The 17497-nt window shown below is 39.0% G+C and overlaps 1 protein-coding gene across 2 annotated transcripts in view; it reads left to right on the top strand.

The window, feature by feature from the left end:
• Positions 1 to 202: 202 nt before the first annotated feature.
• agap1 (ArfGAP with GTPase domain, ankyrin repeat and PH domain 1) overlaps positions 203 to 17497 on the top strand; it is a 683413-nt gene continuing 666118 nt past the window's right edge. For both annotated transcript variants that reach the window (XM_063051721.1, XM_063051720.1), the window contains exon 1: positions 203 to 1179. In XM_063051721.1, coding sequence (XP_062907791.1) covers positions 969 to 1179 — 211 coding nt within the window. In that variant the 5' untranslated portion in view covers positions 203 to 968. The remainder of the gene's footprint in view (positions 1180 to 17497) is intronic.

Here is a 17497-nt window from a genome sequence, read left to right as displayed (position 1 = left end):
GCAACCTCAATGAACTCCATTAGGTTGGTTGAATATGATGTTGTAATTTTATAAAGATATAAACTACGCTGCTCACTCGGTAATTTGCGCTGGGATGACATTGCATGGGAATGACTGCTGCTTTGCTGGGCACGTGTTAGAACTCCGCTTGTGAAAGGTATCTTTACTGAGACTGCGCTGTTGAGACATTTCCTGGCTCGATTTACATCGGAATTATCATTGTCCAGCTGGGGATTAAGCAGAATCTGAGCTGGCGCGACGTTTCCAACATGTGCTGGGTACTGGGCTGCTACCACACAGCTGGAACTTTGAGGCTGTGTTGAGCAGAATTTTGCTTGATTACTCTGGGCTGACATTGCCCGGCGCCGGGTCAGGATCGTGCTGGTCTGCGTTTTGCCCGTTGGCTCTTTGGCTGGAGTGACTTTTGGAGCGGTGCTAGGCCCACTTTGCCCGGCGGAGGGCTGCGCCGGGCTGATCCGAGCCGAGCGGAGCCGGGGCTGGACCCGTGACGTCACGGGGCGAGTGCGGCAGCTGCGGCGGGTCGGGATCAAGTGCGAGTGTGTGAGCGGGACGGGCTTTGAGCGGGAGAGCCAGGCTTCCAGTCCGGGCCATTGCGGGAAACCAGGAACAAGCGGAGAGAGAGAGAGAGAGAAAAAAAAATCCCCAGCCTGGTCTGGTCCGTTGGGAGATTAACAGCGCGATGTGAAACAAGCTACTGTGAGGGAGAGTCGCCGCTGCATACAGCCACCCGCAGCCTGAGGAGTGGGGCAGAAAACACAGGCAGAGCGGCGGCTTATGGAGCGGATTCTCGCCGGATCCTGTGTCGAGACTGTGGAACTGTTGGCGGAGGAGAGTGTGTGCGAGGTGGTGGATGGTGGGGAGAGACTGTGCTATAGTTTGGTGGTTCCCCAACCCCTCCCCTCCTCCCCTGTTTTTGTGACCCTGTCTACCTTACTCTGTGTCCCTGTATGTGTGAGCGCTTCCCTGCCCCTCCGTCCTTGGGTTTCGGTGAAATGATGAATTACCAGCAGCAGCTGGCCAATTCCGCGGCCATCCGAGCCGAGATCCAGCGATTCGAGAGCGTCCATCCCAACATCTACACTATCTACGACCTGCTGGAGAGAATCGAGGACCCCATCCTTCAGAATCAGATCAGGGACCATGTCATCAGCATCGAAGGTAAGGAGTGTTTACGGACTAGGGAAGGGATGATCGTTAATGGATAAATACAAAAAAAAACATATTAATGAATTGGCAGGGGAGGAGAGACAATTACTGTAAAATGGATGACTGTCAAGAACTTTAAAGTATATCTTTCAACTTGCCTGTGGGCTGTTGTATAACCAATTTTCAGTCATCCATAATACCACGCCATTCAAAAATTCGAGAGCGTGTGAAAAAATAGTTTTATTTCACGTGGCATTATTAGTCAGTTTGATTCAGTACTTCAGGTGGTATAACGAGTACATTGTTGCATCTCGCAATTTGAGGCCTGTTACAGTTAGCTGAATTAGCTCCAGTTAGCTCCAATTTACTGAATGTAGCACTTATGTGCCAGTAAAATTATACTTGGGTATACTGAAAAAGTTTTAAAAAATACTGTTTAATAATTGTTATGTGGAATCTGTTATGAAGCAGCTTGTTAGTGAATGAGAGAGTTTTTGTTTAAAGCCATGGTTAGAATTGCAATGATAAAATGTCATTCATGCCCCAGTGTATCCAGAAGGAAGTTGTCATTTGAGCCATCTGTCGCTGCTTTATGTTACGTTGAATATTTTTCTTATCGTGTTAATGATTAATTTTATTTTTCAATTTTGTTAAAATTGCACCAAACACAAAATGGTACTCACTATAATGATCTGCACTAAACCAAAAGGAAAATAATATTTGAAACAAAATTGATGAATTTTACTTAATCTTCTGCAATGAATATTTACAAGAATGCAATATAGGTTTGACTTAAACAAGTAAAACAAACTAGTTCATTTAAAATGTTATTGTTACACTTACAATGAGTGGTATATTTTCAAATTCTTTTCCTTTGATTTCTTAAACTGTAAATTCAGTATGATGGTTTATCACTAGGTAAAGATTGATAACAGGTTGCCAAAACAATAGGTGGAATTTTAATGAGCAAGTGGGCCAATATGCAGTTGAAGAAGACACACACTGGGGCTGAAACCTGCCTAATTCAGGGGAATTTTTAACTTTCTCAGACTTTTGTTAGGCTCTGTTATGTAATGCTGTGTTGTGTTAGGTGTATATGAGGAACCAGTAGCAAACATCACTATTATGGGAGTGTGAAAATTAAACTGCTGAGGGAATTTTCCTCACCAAAATATGGTGTCTGGAAGATTCCCATTTTTCTTGCATCAAATTTTATTATGACTTCTTACATCAGAATGTGAATGGAACAAGAAACCATCTATACAATAAAATACTGAAAGTGACCTTAGTGTACTGGTATAAATTATCTCTTAATGGCTGGATATAATTTGAGCATGTTATATCCCTTTGTGCTTTAGAACTGTGTCCCAAGCCAGTTAATTGAACTTGTGACTTCATTTCTTTCTTGCATTAATCAGTACATGAGCTTTGTCTAATCTTATATGTGATCATATTAGCCGCTTGTGATTTCTGGATTTTTTTTGTCAGTTTTAACCTTTATGTAGGTAATTGCTGATTTCAATATTCTATTTTAATATCCCTGTTTAAACTAAGGTAAGAATACTTACCAGACATTTAGAACAAAGCTGATACAAACTTTGCAAGCTATATTTTTTTAGAATAATAGGGTAAAGAAAGGATCAAAGAGGAGGAGGAGGTGGTTTAGTAGAATATTCTCCAGTGGCTGCAGTGATACTGAGCACAAAGGAAATTCATAGTGTTTTTGGAAGTCAGCCATCTCATCACCAAGACATTGCTGCAGGTGTTTTTTTTGAGCCAAATATCTTTAGTTAGTGCAACTAAGACAGAAGTAGGGATGTTTATGTTCAGGATAACTTGTGGTAGCTGAGGCAGTTTCTGCACATAGGAAAGAGTTGTACAAAATTCTGCCATGAACTGATTAATGGAAGTTGATGTTTAAACCATTTAATGACCATTTCCAGTAAGAGAGTCTACAGTGCTTCCCCTTGGCATCCAACAAAGTCACCACACCGTTGCCAGAACACCCACTGTCAACATCCTAACTGTGAACCTTGACCCAAAGCTTAACTGGACATTCCACATGAATACCATTGCTTTAAGAATAGGCTGCTGCCTATGGCATGATAAAAGGCCGATCTCTTGATTTCCACAAAGCTTTTCCACTATCAGGCTTTCAAGAATGCTCTCTCCATTTGCTTGGAAGCGTTTAGGATCAGCAACATGCAAAGAACTTGACACCTGGGACAATTGGATTGTTTGGACCTTTGGATTTGCACTCTATTCACCTCTTTCACTGTGTCAGAAATTTTTGACAGCAGCTTTCCCAGCACCCTTCACCTGTGACCTCTACTGTCGAGAAGGATAAAGTCACAAGACGTGTAAAAACATTACAACCTGGAAAGTTCTCCTTCAGTCAGTGAAGTTCTAATCACTGTTTCTTCATTTTCAATGGAACATTATTCAGGAAATACTTGCCAGCTCGATGGACTTACCTTCAAATGGATTACAGTTATTCTAGAAAAACGGGTGACCCCCAGTCTCTCGAAAGATACCTGAAGTTCAGTGAAACCCTCTCTCACTGCTCGCCCTCTGTGATCTCTGCTGCCCTCCAACTCTTCAACCAGGTGTACTCACCCAGACCTGCTAGCACAGCTTTTAGAAGGGTCTTGGCCTGAAACATCAGCTGTCTATTCATTTCCATAGATGCTGCCTGTCCTCCAGCATTTTGCGTGTGTGGCTTTGGACTTCCAGGGTCTGCAAACTTTCTCCTGTTCATGGAGGAAAATCTGCAATATGTAACACATGCTAGTTCACATTGTATTAACTTTTAAAAAGCATCAAAAGTGGCTAATACTTATTGTCACCAAACAATTGGTACTAGAACGTACAATCATTACAGTGATATTTGATTCTGCGCTTCCCACTCCCTGGATTACAAATATTAAATATTAAAAATATTTAAAATAGTAAAAGTTAGTAAATATTAAAAATTTAAATTATAAATCATAAATAGAAAATAGAAAAATGGAAAGTAAGAGTGCAAAAAATGAATCATGTTCTTTCTGTGCATTTTTGAAGTATATTGAGAATTGTCATTTTTGTTCTAAATTTTAATTGCTGAATATTTAGTTAAATTACACAGCTCAGGAGTAAATATGTGAAAGTGGGATTGAGACAATATTGCACAAAGCACTTTGGTATGATGTGTTGGATGGGAGCGTTTTGTTACAATTCAAATATCTCAATACTGATCATAAAGCTATGCTCGTCAATAATTGCAGCATAGTGTCATCTGAAACTCTCTGATGTATTAATGTGAATGACTGGGGCGGTGGATATAAAGAAAGATTACCTTTATTTGACATGTCTACATCAAAACATTGAAACATATGTATAGTTTGCATCAAAGACAAACACAGTCCGAGGACATGCTAGGGTCAGCCCCGAAGTGTTGCCATGCTTTTGGCGTCAACGTAGCATGTGCACAGCTTTGGACTGTGGGAAGAAACCAGGCACTTGGAGGAAATGCATGCGGTCAGAACATGCAAACTCCTTATAGACAGCAGTGAGACTTGAAACCCAATCTCTGCCACTGTATTTACTGGCCACTGCACTATCGCACCACCTACTGTCATTATGTCTTATGGCTAGTGATTAGGTAATACTGAGTTTAGAAGAATGGTGGATGCTAATTGAGTTTAGAAGAATGATGGATGATCTCATTTTAAATATATAAAATAATAACGGTGTCAATGTGATAGATTTGGCATGATGTTTTCCCTGGACCAGAGGTAACAGACTCAGAATAAGGAGTCAGCAATTTGGAACTGGCGTATCTTTAGAATTCTGTGTCCAGAAAGGTTGTGGGAGGCTTGTTCTCTGGATGTATTGATGGCAGAGACTGATATATTCTGCCTGGATGTATTCAGTGACTGAGCCCAAGGAAATTGTGGAATGTCGGGGTTGGTCAGGCAAGTGGCGCTGAAGTAGGAGATCCACTCTGATCTTAAGAGTGGTGGAGGAGGGTTGAGGGATTGAATGGTTGCCTCTTGCTGCTATTTCCTATGATCATATGTTATACGGACGCACTTAGCCTGATCAGCAATCATTCAAGGCTGAGAGGAGCATTCTCAACACAATGGACTTATCTTCAAATCTATAACTGTTTAAGAACTAATTAGCTTTAATAATGATATTTTCAATTTTATGTTTGTAAGCAATAATTCCTGGAAAAGCAGTTTCAAACTCAAATGGTTGGCTTGATGGAGAGTGCTTGAACTTTTTACAGGCAATAGAGGAAAAATGAATGCATTTTATTGAGGCATGAGAGAGAACAATAAAGAATAAGGTGAATGTTCCTGGATTTTAATATTGATATTTGTGAGCTTATTTTATCTTTCTGTAGCTCTGAAAACTTCAGGTAAACCTGCCTTTGCATTTATTCTATGCAAAAGGAGCTGTATTCATTTATTGCACAGAAAGGATATCTGAGCTACCCACCAGTGGGAGTGTACTACCTTGTCTTTTGCTTGTCTGAAGCAATAATACTCAACAAAATACAAAACCCTGCATCAGGACCGAGAATGGAGGGGTGAGATGCTCGGCATAGAGAGGAGACGGGGTGAAAGGATTCCGAGGCACCAATTGATGCTAATGAGATTCTCCAGCACATTCCAGCATCTGTAGTCTCTTGTGTCTCTATTTCATGTGCGATATTATCAAAGACATTCAAAAAATCCAAATACACATCAAATGGATTTCCCTTATCTATTCTACTAGTTAGTTCTGAAATTTCAGTAAGTTTGTCAAGCACAATTTCTTTTTCATAATTTCATGTTGACTTTGTCTATTCTTGGTTTTATTTTCTTAGTATGTAGTTAACTCATTCCTTTAAAATAGACTGACATTTTACCAGCCACTGATTTCAGACTATCATTTTGTTTTCTTCCTTTTTTTAAAAAAACGGTGACGTTATACCTGCTGTCCTGAAATCTGTAGGAATTATTCTATAGACTGCAGACATTTAGAAGTTGAGAACCAATATATCCAGAATTTTCATGGCTTTCTCTTTTAGTATTTTGGGATGCAGATATCGTCCTTTGGATTTATTAGCATTCATTTTTCCATCTCTTATTTTCAACCTAATACTAATTCTCTTTAAAACCCCTTTCTTGGTTCCTTAGCATTTCTGTGAATTATTTGTGATTATCTCTGAACATAAATTATTTGTTCTATTATTCCACCATTTCTTTATTCCGCATTATAAATACTCCCTTTCCTGAATATACATATCTATGTTGATCTTTACTTTTCTTTTCATACGTGTAGAACTTTTTACAGTCCACTTTTATATTCTCTACAAGGTTTTAAGTAATTTTATTTTTCCCTTCTAATCAAATTTTTGATTTTTTTTTGTTGAATCCTTGTGCTGTAAATCCTCAGGCCTGCTACTATTTCAGTTGCTTTAGATGCCGCTTTTAATTCAGGATTTAATACTATCCTTACTACGTTTAGAAGTCATGGTTACTTTTTCTTTTGTGTTTTAGTGATGTAGTTCTTTTATCGCTCCCTTAAATGTTAGCCGTTGTCTACCACTGTTATGCCTTTTTAATGAAGTTCCCTACCTGTCATTGTCATCTCACTCCTCGTACCTTTTATAGTTTCCTTCCTTTGAATGGCTCCACTTTCCATTTGAATGAAGAATTCTGTCATGTTATGTTCATTCCTGCAGGACTCAGATTATTCTCACTGAGCAAAGCAATGTACCTCAACTAGGATGAACTGCTCAAATTGCCTTCACAGTGGAGTTTGAAAGTTTATGACAATAACTCAAAACAAAAGTATGTTCTATACATAGAGGCATCAAAATGGTCAAAATTCTGATATTTTGTTGTTTTTGTTTTGAACCAAAAGTTTCATGCTTATGAATAAAGGATTTGCATAATTTATTTGTATACTTTGCACAATTACAAGTGTTATGATAAACTGGAATTGTCACCTGAAAAAGCTTCTTGTTAAGATTAAAGACAACATTCCACTGGTTATAATAGCTTTAAAAGTGCACTAACAAACTGCTTGAGGCCTTTGCTTTAATTTTTGTATCATGATGTCAGCTACCTAAAAGGAACCAGAATTGTTCATGTGTATTTTTATAATTGTCATTCAACGGCAGAAATTAATATTCTAAAAAACCCAGAAATTTTGATTTCTGAGACATGGCTGTGCAAATTTTCAACTGAAATTTTAATGAGGGTAAAGAGAGCCAAGTGGGCCTTACTAAAGTACTTGTTATTTACAATAGGAATTTATCTAAGTTTAGTTATGTCTAAGTTCCAAAGATCTTAACATGTAAAAGAACTGTTTATAACTGCTGTCAATGTTTTGCTTTGGGTGATTAAAAAAAAATGAGTGACTCGATGTGCTTTTGGAGTATTACAGGGTCATGGTTTGATTCCACCCAAATGCATTTTCAATGCTAATCATTTTAATGATATGTAACGACTAGGGTGAAAATGTATTTGGCTGAGTTAATAAGTTCACAGAAATGCAGAGATTGGTAGCGTTGTGGATAATGTAGACAATCTGTTGCGGATATAGGCGGAGAAATGTCAGATGGAGTTTAATCGGGCCAAGAGTGCGGTGTTGTACTTTAGGAGATTAAACGTAGAGTGTCAGTGCTCTGTTAACGGCAGTGCCCTTATCTGAGCTGATTTGAGGGCCTTGGGTCTAAGTCCACAGCTCCCTGTAAGCGGCTGCACAGGTTGATAGATAAAGCAGGCATGATGCCTTTATTAGTCGAGGCACTCAGTTCCAGAGTTCAAAAGTTGTGTTGCAGCTTTGCAAAACGCTGGCTAGGCTGCATTCAATTCTGGTTGCTCCGTTATAGGAAGTCTGTAGCTGTTTTGAAGAACAACCAGAAGAGGATGCTGCCTGGATTGGGGGCATGTGCTATAAGGAGAGATTGATCAATCTTGGGTTGTTTTCTCTGCAGTAGCAGAGATTGAGGGGAGACCTCATTTAGGTATTTATTACTAGTTTAATTAATTTGGCACAACACTGTAGAACGAAGAGCCACTTCTAGCATTGTACTGTTCACTGTTCTAGTCTCTTCACAAAGGTGTTAAGGTGCATGATACATTTGCATGGCAGAGGACTTAATTTTGTATTTGATCATTCTAAGGCAGCAGATAGAACATACAAGACAGCTAGTGATTTTGTTATATTACATAGGGCAGGCACACCACATAATGACCAGTGCGCAGATATTTCCTCTTGTGTTAGAATATAGAAATGGGCATTATTTGAAAAATAAGGGGTTACTTTTCAAAGAAGGGTGATGTGATTTTCCCCCTCCCCACCTTTTGAATTTTCTGAATCATTGGAACTCTTCCTTATATGTGGAAGAAGAGTATTTGATTATTTTTAAGTTGGATGTAGATCAGTATTAGATTAGCAAGGGGTGAAAGTTTACTGTGGATAGTCAAAGGAATGTGAAGCTGAGGGTGCTATCGGATTAATTATGGTCTTATTGAATGGTAGAGTAATTGAGATGCCAAGTGACCTAACCTGCTCGTAATTGCTCTGTACTCTGGGAAGGTCCAGAGAGCTGTCACCTTGACTGGAAAGCTGAGTTAGTGGCTCATTTTCCACAAATTTGGCCACATTACTACATTATCTGAAAGGACATTGTCTGTATTGGACCAGAAAACAAACCTGCTTGCAGTGGCTTTAAAGCTGATTATTCCTGTGGTCGAGATCTTTTCTCTTAAGGTGTTGCATAATAAACCACTATGCCTGCACTTTTGCTTGCCTCCTGTCTGATTTGAAGTAGTGATCTGCACATGGGTTAAGTTCTGACCATTCTTTCAATGTTCATCCATGTGCATGAGTTCCAGTGACTGAATTTGAAAGTACTATTGACTTTTTTATCAATTTGTGCTTAATTGTGTTTGCTCCTTTTGAATGTGAAAAGTTTTCGGCATATTGTTAGATGTTTCTACATTGTTCTTAGTCGGTTCTGTGTCATTGACATCAATTTTCAAACAAAGGTTCGTTACTGTTGAATGCAAAGGATGCATTTGCATCATTTCTGTTTCACCTTGTGCTCGTGTAACCTGAACACTTTTTCCAAGTTCAAAAAGTTTTCATCTTGTGTGCTTTGGCAATCAACAGATAATCTTCCATGCAAATGCAGTGACTCATGACAAAGAACATTTTACCTATCTTCGCCTGGAAAATCTTGGGAAAAGACTCGGAAGTATGAATAGAACCCTTGTTTTCGTTGGGTTCTTTAACAATGTTAACTATTAGGTAGGCTTGGAAGATGTCCATTTTTCAGAATCCTTTTTATCTGCCAAATCCATGTACAATTGTGAACTGGGTGGTATATATTTGTCATTCACCTTGATCCAGTGGAACATTGTAGTGTCGACATCTGCAGAGTTTTGTTGGCCCCAGGAACAGTCCCATAAATACGACTGAATCAGTCTGCTCTACATTCACAAGAATACCATTGTATTTTGTCTTACCCAGTTTCTTCTCAGCCTGACTCTTCACAGTATGTGGGACTGGTCTGAGCATGCCAAAAACTGGCTTTCCGTCTTATCTATGTGAATGTGCATTGTACCTGTTATGTGAGTTTAGTGTCATCGAGCATTTTAATTATCAGATCTTTCCAACAATGTGCCAAGGGTTGACTTCAAAACATTATCATTGAAAACATACTTCCAGATCAGGTTTATGGGAAAGGACTAGTTGAGACAACTTAAAACTGGCTTGTTTTCATAATTATCTCAGAAGACCTATCCTGGACCCCTCTTTGCAAAAAAAGCACAACAGTGCCTCTACTTCCTCAGGAGTCTGAGGAGATTCAGCGTGTCATCAAAAATCTTGGCAAGCTTCTATAAATGTGTGGTGGAAAGTGTGCTGACTGGCTGCGTTATGACCTGGTATGGGAACACCAATGCCTTTTAGTGGAAAATGCTACAAAAGGTAGTGGATTCAGCCCAGTACATCTACATAAAACCTTGCTGTGGAAAAGCAGCATCCATCATCAAAGATCCTCACCACCCTGGCCATGCTCTTTTCTTGCTGCTGCCACCAAGTAGAAGGTACAGGAGCCTCAGGATTCGTACCACCAGGTTCAAGAACAGTTACTACCCCTCAACCATCAGACTCTTGGAACAAAAGGAGATAACTACACTCATTTAAGGATTCTTATCGTGTTATTTCATGCTTTATTTATTATCTGCATTTGTACAGTTTACAATTCCTGATGTTTACAGTTTACTGATCCTAGTTACAGTTACTGTTCTATAGATTTGCTAGGTATGCCCATAGAAAAAGAATCTCAGGGTTGTATGTGGTGACACACATAAAAGTTGCTGGTGAACGCAGCAGGCCAGGCAGCATCTCTAGGAAGAGGTACAGTCGACGTTTCAGGCCGAGACCTTTACCTCTTCCTAGAGATGCTGCCTGGCCTGCTGCGTTCACCAACAACTTTGATGTGTGTTGCTTGAATTTCCAGCATCTGCAGAATTCCTATTGTTTGCGTTGTATGTGGTGACATATACTCTGGTAAATTTTACTTTGAACCTTGTAAAAACGAGAAAGTCTGCAGATGCTGGAGATCCAAAGCAACATAGACAAAATACTGGAGCAACTCAGCAGGTCAGGCAATCGACGTTTTGGGCTGAGATCCTTCTTCAGGTTTGTTGCTGTGCTGTGTAGCTATATTGTTGTGGAGATGTGGAATCTGGAGCAAAAGGCAACCTGCTGGACATGTAAAGTAGCATCTGTGAAGGGATGTCATTTCAGGTTGAGACCTTGCATTGGGACTGATCAGGAAAATGGCCAGTATGTAGAAGTGAGAGGTAGGGGTAGGATGGCTAGAAAGATGGTAAGTGGAACAGGTGGGGTGGGGATTGATGAGCAGGTGGTGCTAGGTGTGGGAGATGAGAGGTGTTTGGAGAAGGAGGCTGGTAGGTGCGGGTAAGGAAAATTACTTTTGTGCAGGTGGATCTGGATGGGGGACTGGGGGACTGCAGAGTGAAGGTTGATGAAAGGGACTGGAAGGTGATAAGTGGAACTTGGTGATGTGGGTGGAGAGGGCAGATGGAGCCAATTGGGAAGGGAGGGGGAGTTTCAAGAAATGGTGGGTGATATGTGGAAACAGGTGAGGTCTTCTGTTTTGGGCTGATGGAACCAGGTAGGGCAAAAGGAAAGGGAGATAGATACAGTGAGTGGAAGGTGACAAGAGGTACCTGATAAGGGAGACATGATAAGCAGATAGAGGCAGATTTGAGGGGGAGGGGTGTGGTGGTTGGATAGAAGGATTATGCTAAGGGAGAAAACCCAAACAGATAGGTTTGTGGGTGAAGGAGGAAAAAAAATCCAGTAAATGGGATGGAGAAGTTGAACAAAAATCGAGAGAACCAGGATGGATTGGTAGGAATGAGAAGGGAACACATGGGGTGTGAGTCACTTGAAATTGGCCCTCAGTATATATGGTTGTGGTGGGACAGCATCCAGAATGCTGTTGTTCGTGAAGTTTCCCGCTACCTATACTGACAGTAACATCTAACAGTTGGGTAACAGCTTTATTGTGTGAGAGGTGGTTAAGCAGACTTGGCATATGCTGTCCAACTTCGGAAGAATGAGGAGTAAAATTCATTGAAGCATACAGAATTATTGCAGGATTGGTGCTTCTTCCAGTGTGATACCTAGAATCGGGGTTTCATTCTCAAAGTAAAAGATGGACCATTCAGGATAGAGGTGAAAAGAAGAAGGTGGAGAGCCTTTGGAATTCTTTTACCAAAAGGGCAGTGGATACTTCTGTGTTAAGTATATTCAGGACAAAGGGATAGATTTATGGATATTTGGGGAAGCAGAGAATATGGTGTCAGTACAGGAAAGTTGTAGTGATGTCATTGATGGAAAGCATAAAGAGCCAAATGGTTTCCTATTCCTTGTGTTGTTGTGTACACCCACGTACACTTGTAATTACAGTGGATTCTGGTTAATTGAGCAGTCTTTCATTTGGGACAAATCTTAAGCAGGAGACTGTTGCAGAAACAAGAGAAAATTTGCAGATGCTGGAAATCCGAGCAACACACACAAAATACTGGAGGAGCTCAGCAGGCCAGTTAGCACCTATGGGGGGAAAAAAGTACAGTTGATGTTTTGGGCTGAAACTCTTTAGCAGGACTCAGAAGTTTCTAAATAGAGTGTACAATTTTTAAATAACGATGTCAGTTGCATGTGTTTGTGTTCAAAAAGCAGTGATTTTTTTTTGCCACTGATAATTGACAAGAAATAAGTAGTAAGACAATTCAGAACTGTTTTGCTCACCATGATTTCAAGCATTCAGGCTTGGAGATGCCAGCAACGGCTGAGACTGAAAAGGAAACAACTTCACTACAAGTTTGAAACTATGAAGAATTTGAAGGTACAGTATTGACAGTCATCTTGAATGTTATAATCAAAATGAAGATTTGGAGGGTGCAGTTGTCTAAAGCATTGTATGATGGCAGTCCATTATCTGCAGTAGTGTCCGCTGATTTTGTTCATTTACAGTTAATTAAAAGAACACAGCAGTGTACAACTATGCTAGTTAAATTCCTCCGATAACTATTGGGAACTAATTTTATAGAATAGTAGTAGTATTGTTAGTGTTCTAATTTGTTCTGTATTTTACTTAAATATATAACTTGTTGTTAAGTTATACAGCAGTTTGTCTTTTTTTATGTTTTTAACTGTTTCCATGAAACTTTGGCTAATTGGTCAGTAGCTTAACTGGGCCAAAATGTACTGGTCCTGAATGTGTTCCAGTTAACTGGAATCTGCTGTATTATGGTTTATTTGGAAGGCAGCAGATTTAAACAATTTACTTGTTGAGATTTTAAATTGACAGTGTAAATGTTCCAGATCGTCTCTGACATTGCGATAATTGCTGCAAAATAGGCATGTCATATGGTTCCCTTGTTTAACGAGAATTACAGTATGATCACACAAATTCATAGAGAACAGCATGTCCATACTCAGATATACTCCACAGTCTATTGAAGTAAAAGTATAAGATCTAAAAACAAAGATGGATGCCATTGGCTTATATTAGAACTCAGTAAAAAGTGAGTAACAATGATGTTGAATGATAATTTGCTCCCTTTTGTTTGATATTTTAATACTTAAGACTTAATTGCACGTCTCACAAATGAATGTGTGAGTCTAATTAAAGTCGTGTGTGGCATCTGAATCAATTGTTTTTTAATCAATGTGGTGGTAACTGCTGTTGTTTTAAGGGTGTAATTATATAATTACTGATCTACATAAGACCTTAGTCATGTGTAACACTTCCTCCAACTCTTCATATGTCTTTTGTATAGAATGGCTGTTGTTTGGTTTCCTAATCATCATTTTAGACGACAGTCACTTGTACTTTGTCTACTTGGCCTCTAATTTGTTGGAAATCCTTGTGGTATTTTTAAAAAGCTGTTGTTTGTAGGAATTCTTATCTACCATGACATTTTTGAGCCAAACAAGTATTCAGAATCCACCTGTATGGACAGGAGATCTTTGTTTCAGCCTTCAGAGTGTAAATGCATTTGTTAGGCTTTAGCTAACTTGCACTGCATCTACCTAGTTATGTTAGGGCATGTTCCAAACATCCAAACAGGAATAGCTGACGATAGTTTGTCAAGATGAACTGATTAATAGCAGGAAAGTAACTTGAGACCTAATTGCCTTATTTATCTACTTCGGAAACAAATTTTGCTAATTCTGTTTTTTTTAACTGTAACCAGACTTCACACATGTAGGCAGATGGTGGAGTGTAGAGAGAGTGGTGACATTATTTATGTATTTTGACGTGCTGTGAATTATCCCCAATGTTATTTTAAGACTTTAGATTTTTACTTTGCTATTCAAATGTGTAAACACTAATTTTTCTCTTTGAGGTATCTCAAGGTTTCCATGATATATGACACTGGATGCTAAGGGGTCAACGCTGTAATGAGCAACAGCAGAACAATGGAGATCTTACCTTTTGTTTATCAGCCAGAGCCAAGCAGTGCTTCATGAGCAATTGGTGCCAATAATACAGGCCGATTATATTGGTTGCTGACTAACACTCGCTTGCTGGAGGCAGAGGAAGTGAATCATTTTTGTAGTGATCTGATTGCTGAGATGTGTGTATGTCAACTTGCTCCTGTGTTGTAGAATTACAGTGAAAAATGGTTCTTAAATTTCCCATGAGCCAAATTTTTCAGTGATAGAGCATTTAATGGCACCTGTCACTTCATTAGATTTGCTCTTCAAAGACCCTAATGGAAAATTACTGAAAATGCAAAGTAACTATGTTGCAGTAATGAGAATGGAGCAAGTAACTATGGATGCCCAACAACCAGACAGGAGGATAATGAAGCAGGTAGACAAGAAAATTAAAGTGTGTGAATGCAAGTGGCAATGGCTACAACAAAGGGTCTGGTTAAGCTCGTATACAAAATATCCGAGCAATTGTTACAGAGGTTTTGACATAGTGAAGTATTTAGGAATCTAGTAGTTGAATTGTAGTAGTTAACAACCATGACATTGCTAAGAGGGTTAGTGAACTTGAAATGACAAGACTTCCTGGTAATTTTAGTTTGTACCTACTGTACGAGTGCATCACCTTCATGAGATTGAATATATTTCAGTGGTTAGCTATGATTTTTTTTATGTCCAGTAATTTTGGACGTTGACATTTGTCTGACATTGCTGTACCTATGAAAATGCATTACTATAATTTTAACTTTAAAATCTGGCACATTATGTTAATGGATAAATGCATTTCATGGCAAATCAATTAACTTTGACAACTTTATTTTTATACTTACTAAATTTAACATTCGAGATTATAATAAAATCTGATATAAATATTTAATCTACTGATTTCATTGTTTTGCTCATTGACAAGGTTTTGGGAGGAAAACATAATATTGCAACATTTTTTTGAAAGATCTTGCTTAAGAATTATAATGTCCTTTGTTGGAAGAGCTAACTACAAATTAATTGACTAGGTCAGGGCTGGCGAACCTTTTTGAGAGTGTGTGCCCATATTGAAAATCTTTTATATAAAAAAAATTTTCTTTCGTATCATGGTAATTTTGAGCAGAGATTGTCATTGACTTTTTTTCCCAAGGAAAAGGAAGGAGTCCTTTTGCTTGTATACATGTATTCATTGTTTTACTATTAATAAAAGTATAACAGATTGAAATAAATACAGCATTTTAGAAAATCTAAGAAAAAATATTAATCTTTTAAAACATAGCATTATTTCTTTATAATATTGTACCTCATATATAATTTGGGAATTGTGACTGCAAAATTAAATATTCTTGGAGGAACTGAACTAGATACAGTATTTACCATTGTTATCAATGAATATCCAGTGTTATGTGGTCTTGCAGACATCTGGTTAGCACCAAGCTGGTGTGGGACATTTCCTGTGAAGACATTTCACTGCTCTCGCTTTGTAAAAAAAAAATTTGCTGCTTCATTTGGCAGTAACGATAATCAATATGTATCCCTTTTGTACTGGTTACTTGAAAACAAACCAAAACCCCTGAGAGACTGAGTACGGGGGTTGATGCGCTTCCAAAATAATTAAGCTCGAAGTCGAAAAAAGTACGTTTGATCCTCTATTATGAAACCAGCAAAGACAAATGATCTTACGGCTTAAAAAAAAAGACTAAAATTAGCAGAAAGTGAAATAAAAGTAATTAGTGTTCCAATTAGCAAAGTTAGCAATACTAAGCAGTATAACAGTGTTACAATTGGTGTAACCAAGTAGTCTAATACCAGTAAGCGGTCAACAAAAAAAATATCACCCCCAGTTCTCTCCTTGCCTCTAACTAGGCTAAACTAACCTACGACAAAGCGTGAAATTGTAACTATACTCTCTTCTGTCACTCCCCAGTCCACATAACAAATTACCCGTAATAAATGTGCAACACAAATATAATGCAGACTGACAGCAAATAGAAACATGGCTCCTGCAGCCCAGCCCCTAATTATTACACTATAATAATTATAACTACATACTACAGAAAAAGAAGACATGAAATCTTCAAGGATAAACATCTTAACATTTATACAAATGTCCTCTTTCTTTTTTTTTCTTCCAGTCAACTCTTGGAACATTCATCTAGGTCAGAGGTTACCAGCACTTAGCCCAGTACACAGTGATCTTTCCCACCACCCTCTGTCCAGTCAGTAAGTCAAGTCAAAATCATGAAGCTTCTAGATTTGTAGCTCCTCAAACCTCTGCCTCCTGTAGAAGACAGATCTTCGTTATAGGTCGGCGCAGACAGCTGGTCTTGGGCTTGATGCGCACCTGCTGCACCAATCCTCTTCTGTCTGGAAAAACTTCCTCCCATCATTCTTCGGGGGTCAATATCACAAATGACCTGACTTGGTCCAACCAAGCAGAGTTCAATGCCAAGAAGGCCCACCAGCGCCTTTACTTCCTGAGAAAACTAAAGAAATTTGGCTTGTCCCCTAAAACCCTCAGTAATTTTTATAGGTGCACTGTAGAAAGCATTCTTCTGGGGTGCATCACTACCTGGTATGGAAGTTGTCCTGTCCAAGACAGGAAGAAGCTGCAGAAGATCATGAACACAGCCCAGCACATCACACAAACCAATCTTCTGTCCTTGGACTCACTTTACACCGCACGCTGTCAGAGCAGTGCTGCCAGGATAATCAAGGACACGATCCACCCAGCCAACACACTTTTCGTCCCTCTTCCCTCCGGGAGAAGGCTCAGTAGCTTGAAGACTCGTAAGGCCAGATTTGGGAACAGCTTCTTTCCAACTGTGATAAGACTGCTGAACGGATCTTGACCCAGATCTGGGCCGTACCCTCCAAATATCCGGATCTGCATCTCGGTTTTTTTGCACTACCTTACTTTTCATTTTTCTATTTTCTATTTATGATTTATAATTAAAATTTTTAATATTTACTATTGATTTGTAATCCAGGGAGCGGGAAGCGCAGAATCAAATATCGCTATGATGATTGTACGTTCTAGTATCAATTGTTTGGGAACAATAAAGTATGAAGTATGATCCATGAGTTTTGAGGTGCTGTATCATCAAATATAAGCACAATGTCTCCTTGGAGGAAACTTTATACCTAACCATTCTGGTGTTTCTGTAACTGTGGTAAATATTCCTTGGCCCACCATTTCCAAAACAAGCTTGATATGTATCCAACCTGATGGCATGAACATCGACTTCTCTAACTTCCACTAATGTCCCACCTCCCCCTCGTACCCCATCTGTTATTTATTTTTATACACACATTCTTTCTC

The sequence above is a fragment of the Mobula hypostoma genome, chromosome 6, assembly GCF_963921235.1.
Source record: "Mobula hypostoma chromosome 6, sMobHyp1.1, whole genome shotgun sequence".
NCBI lineage: Eukaryota > Metazoa > Chordata > Chondrichthyes > Myliobatiformes > Myliobatidae > Mobula > Mobula hypostoma.
This window is presented reverse-complemented; position numbering and strand designations above follow the sequence as displayed.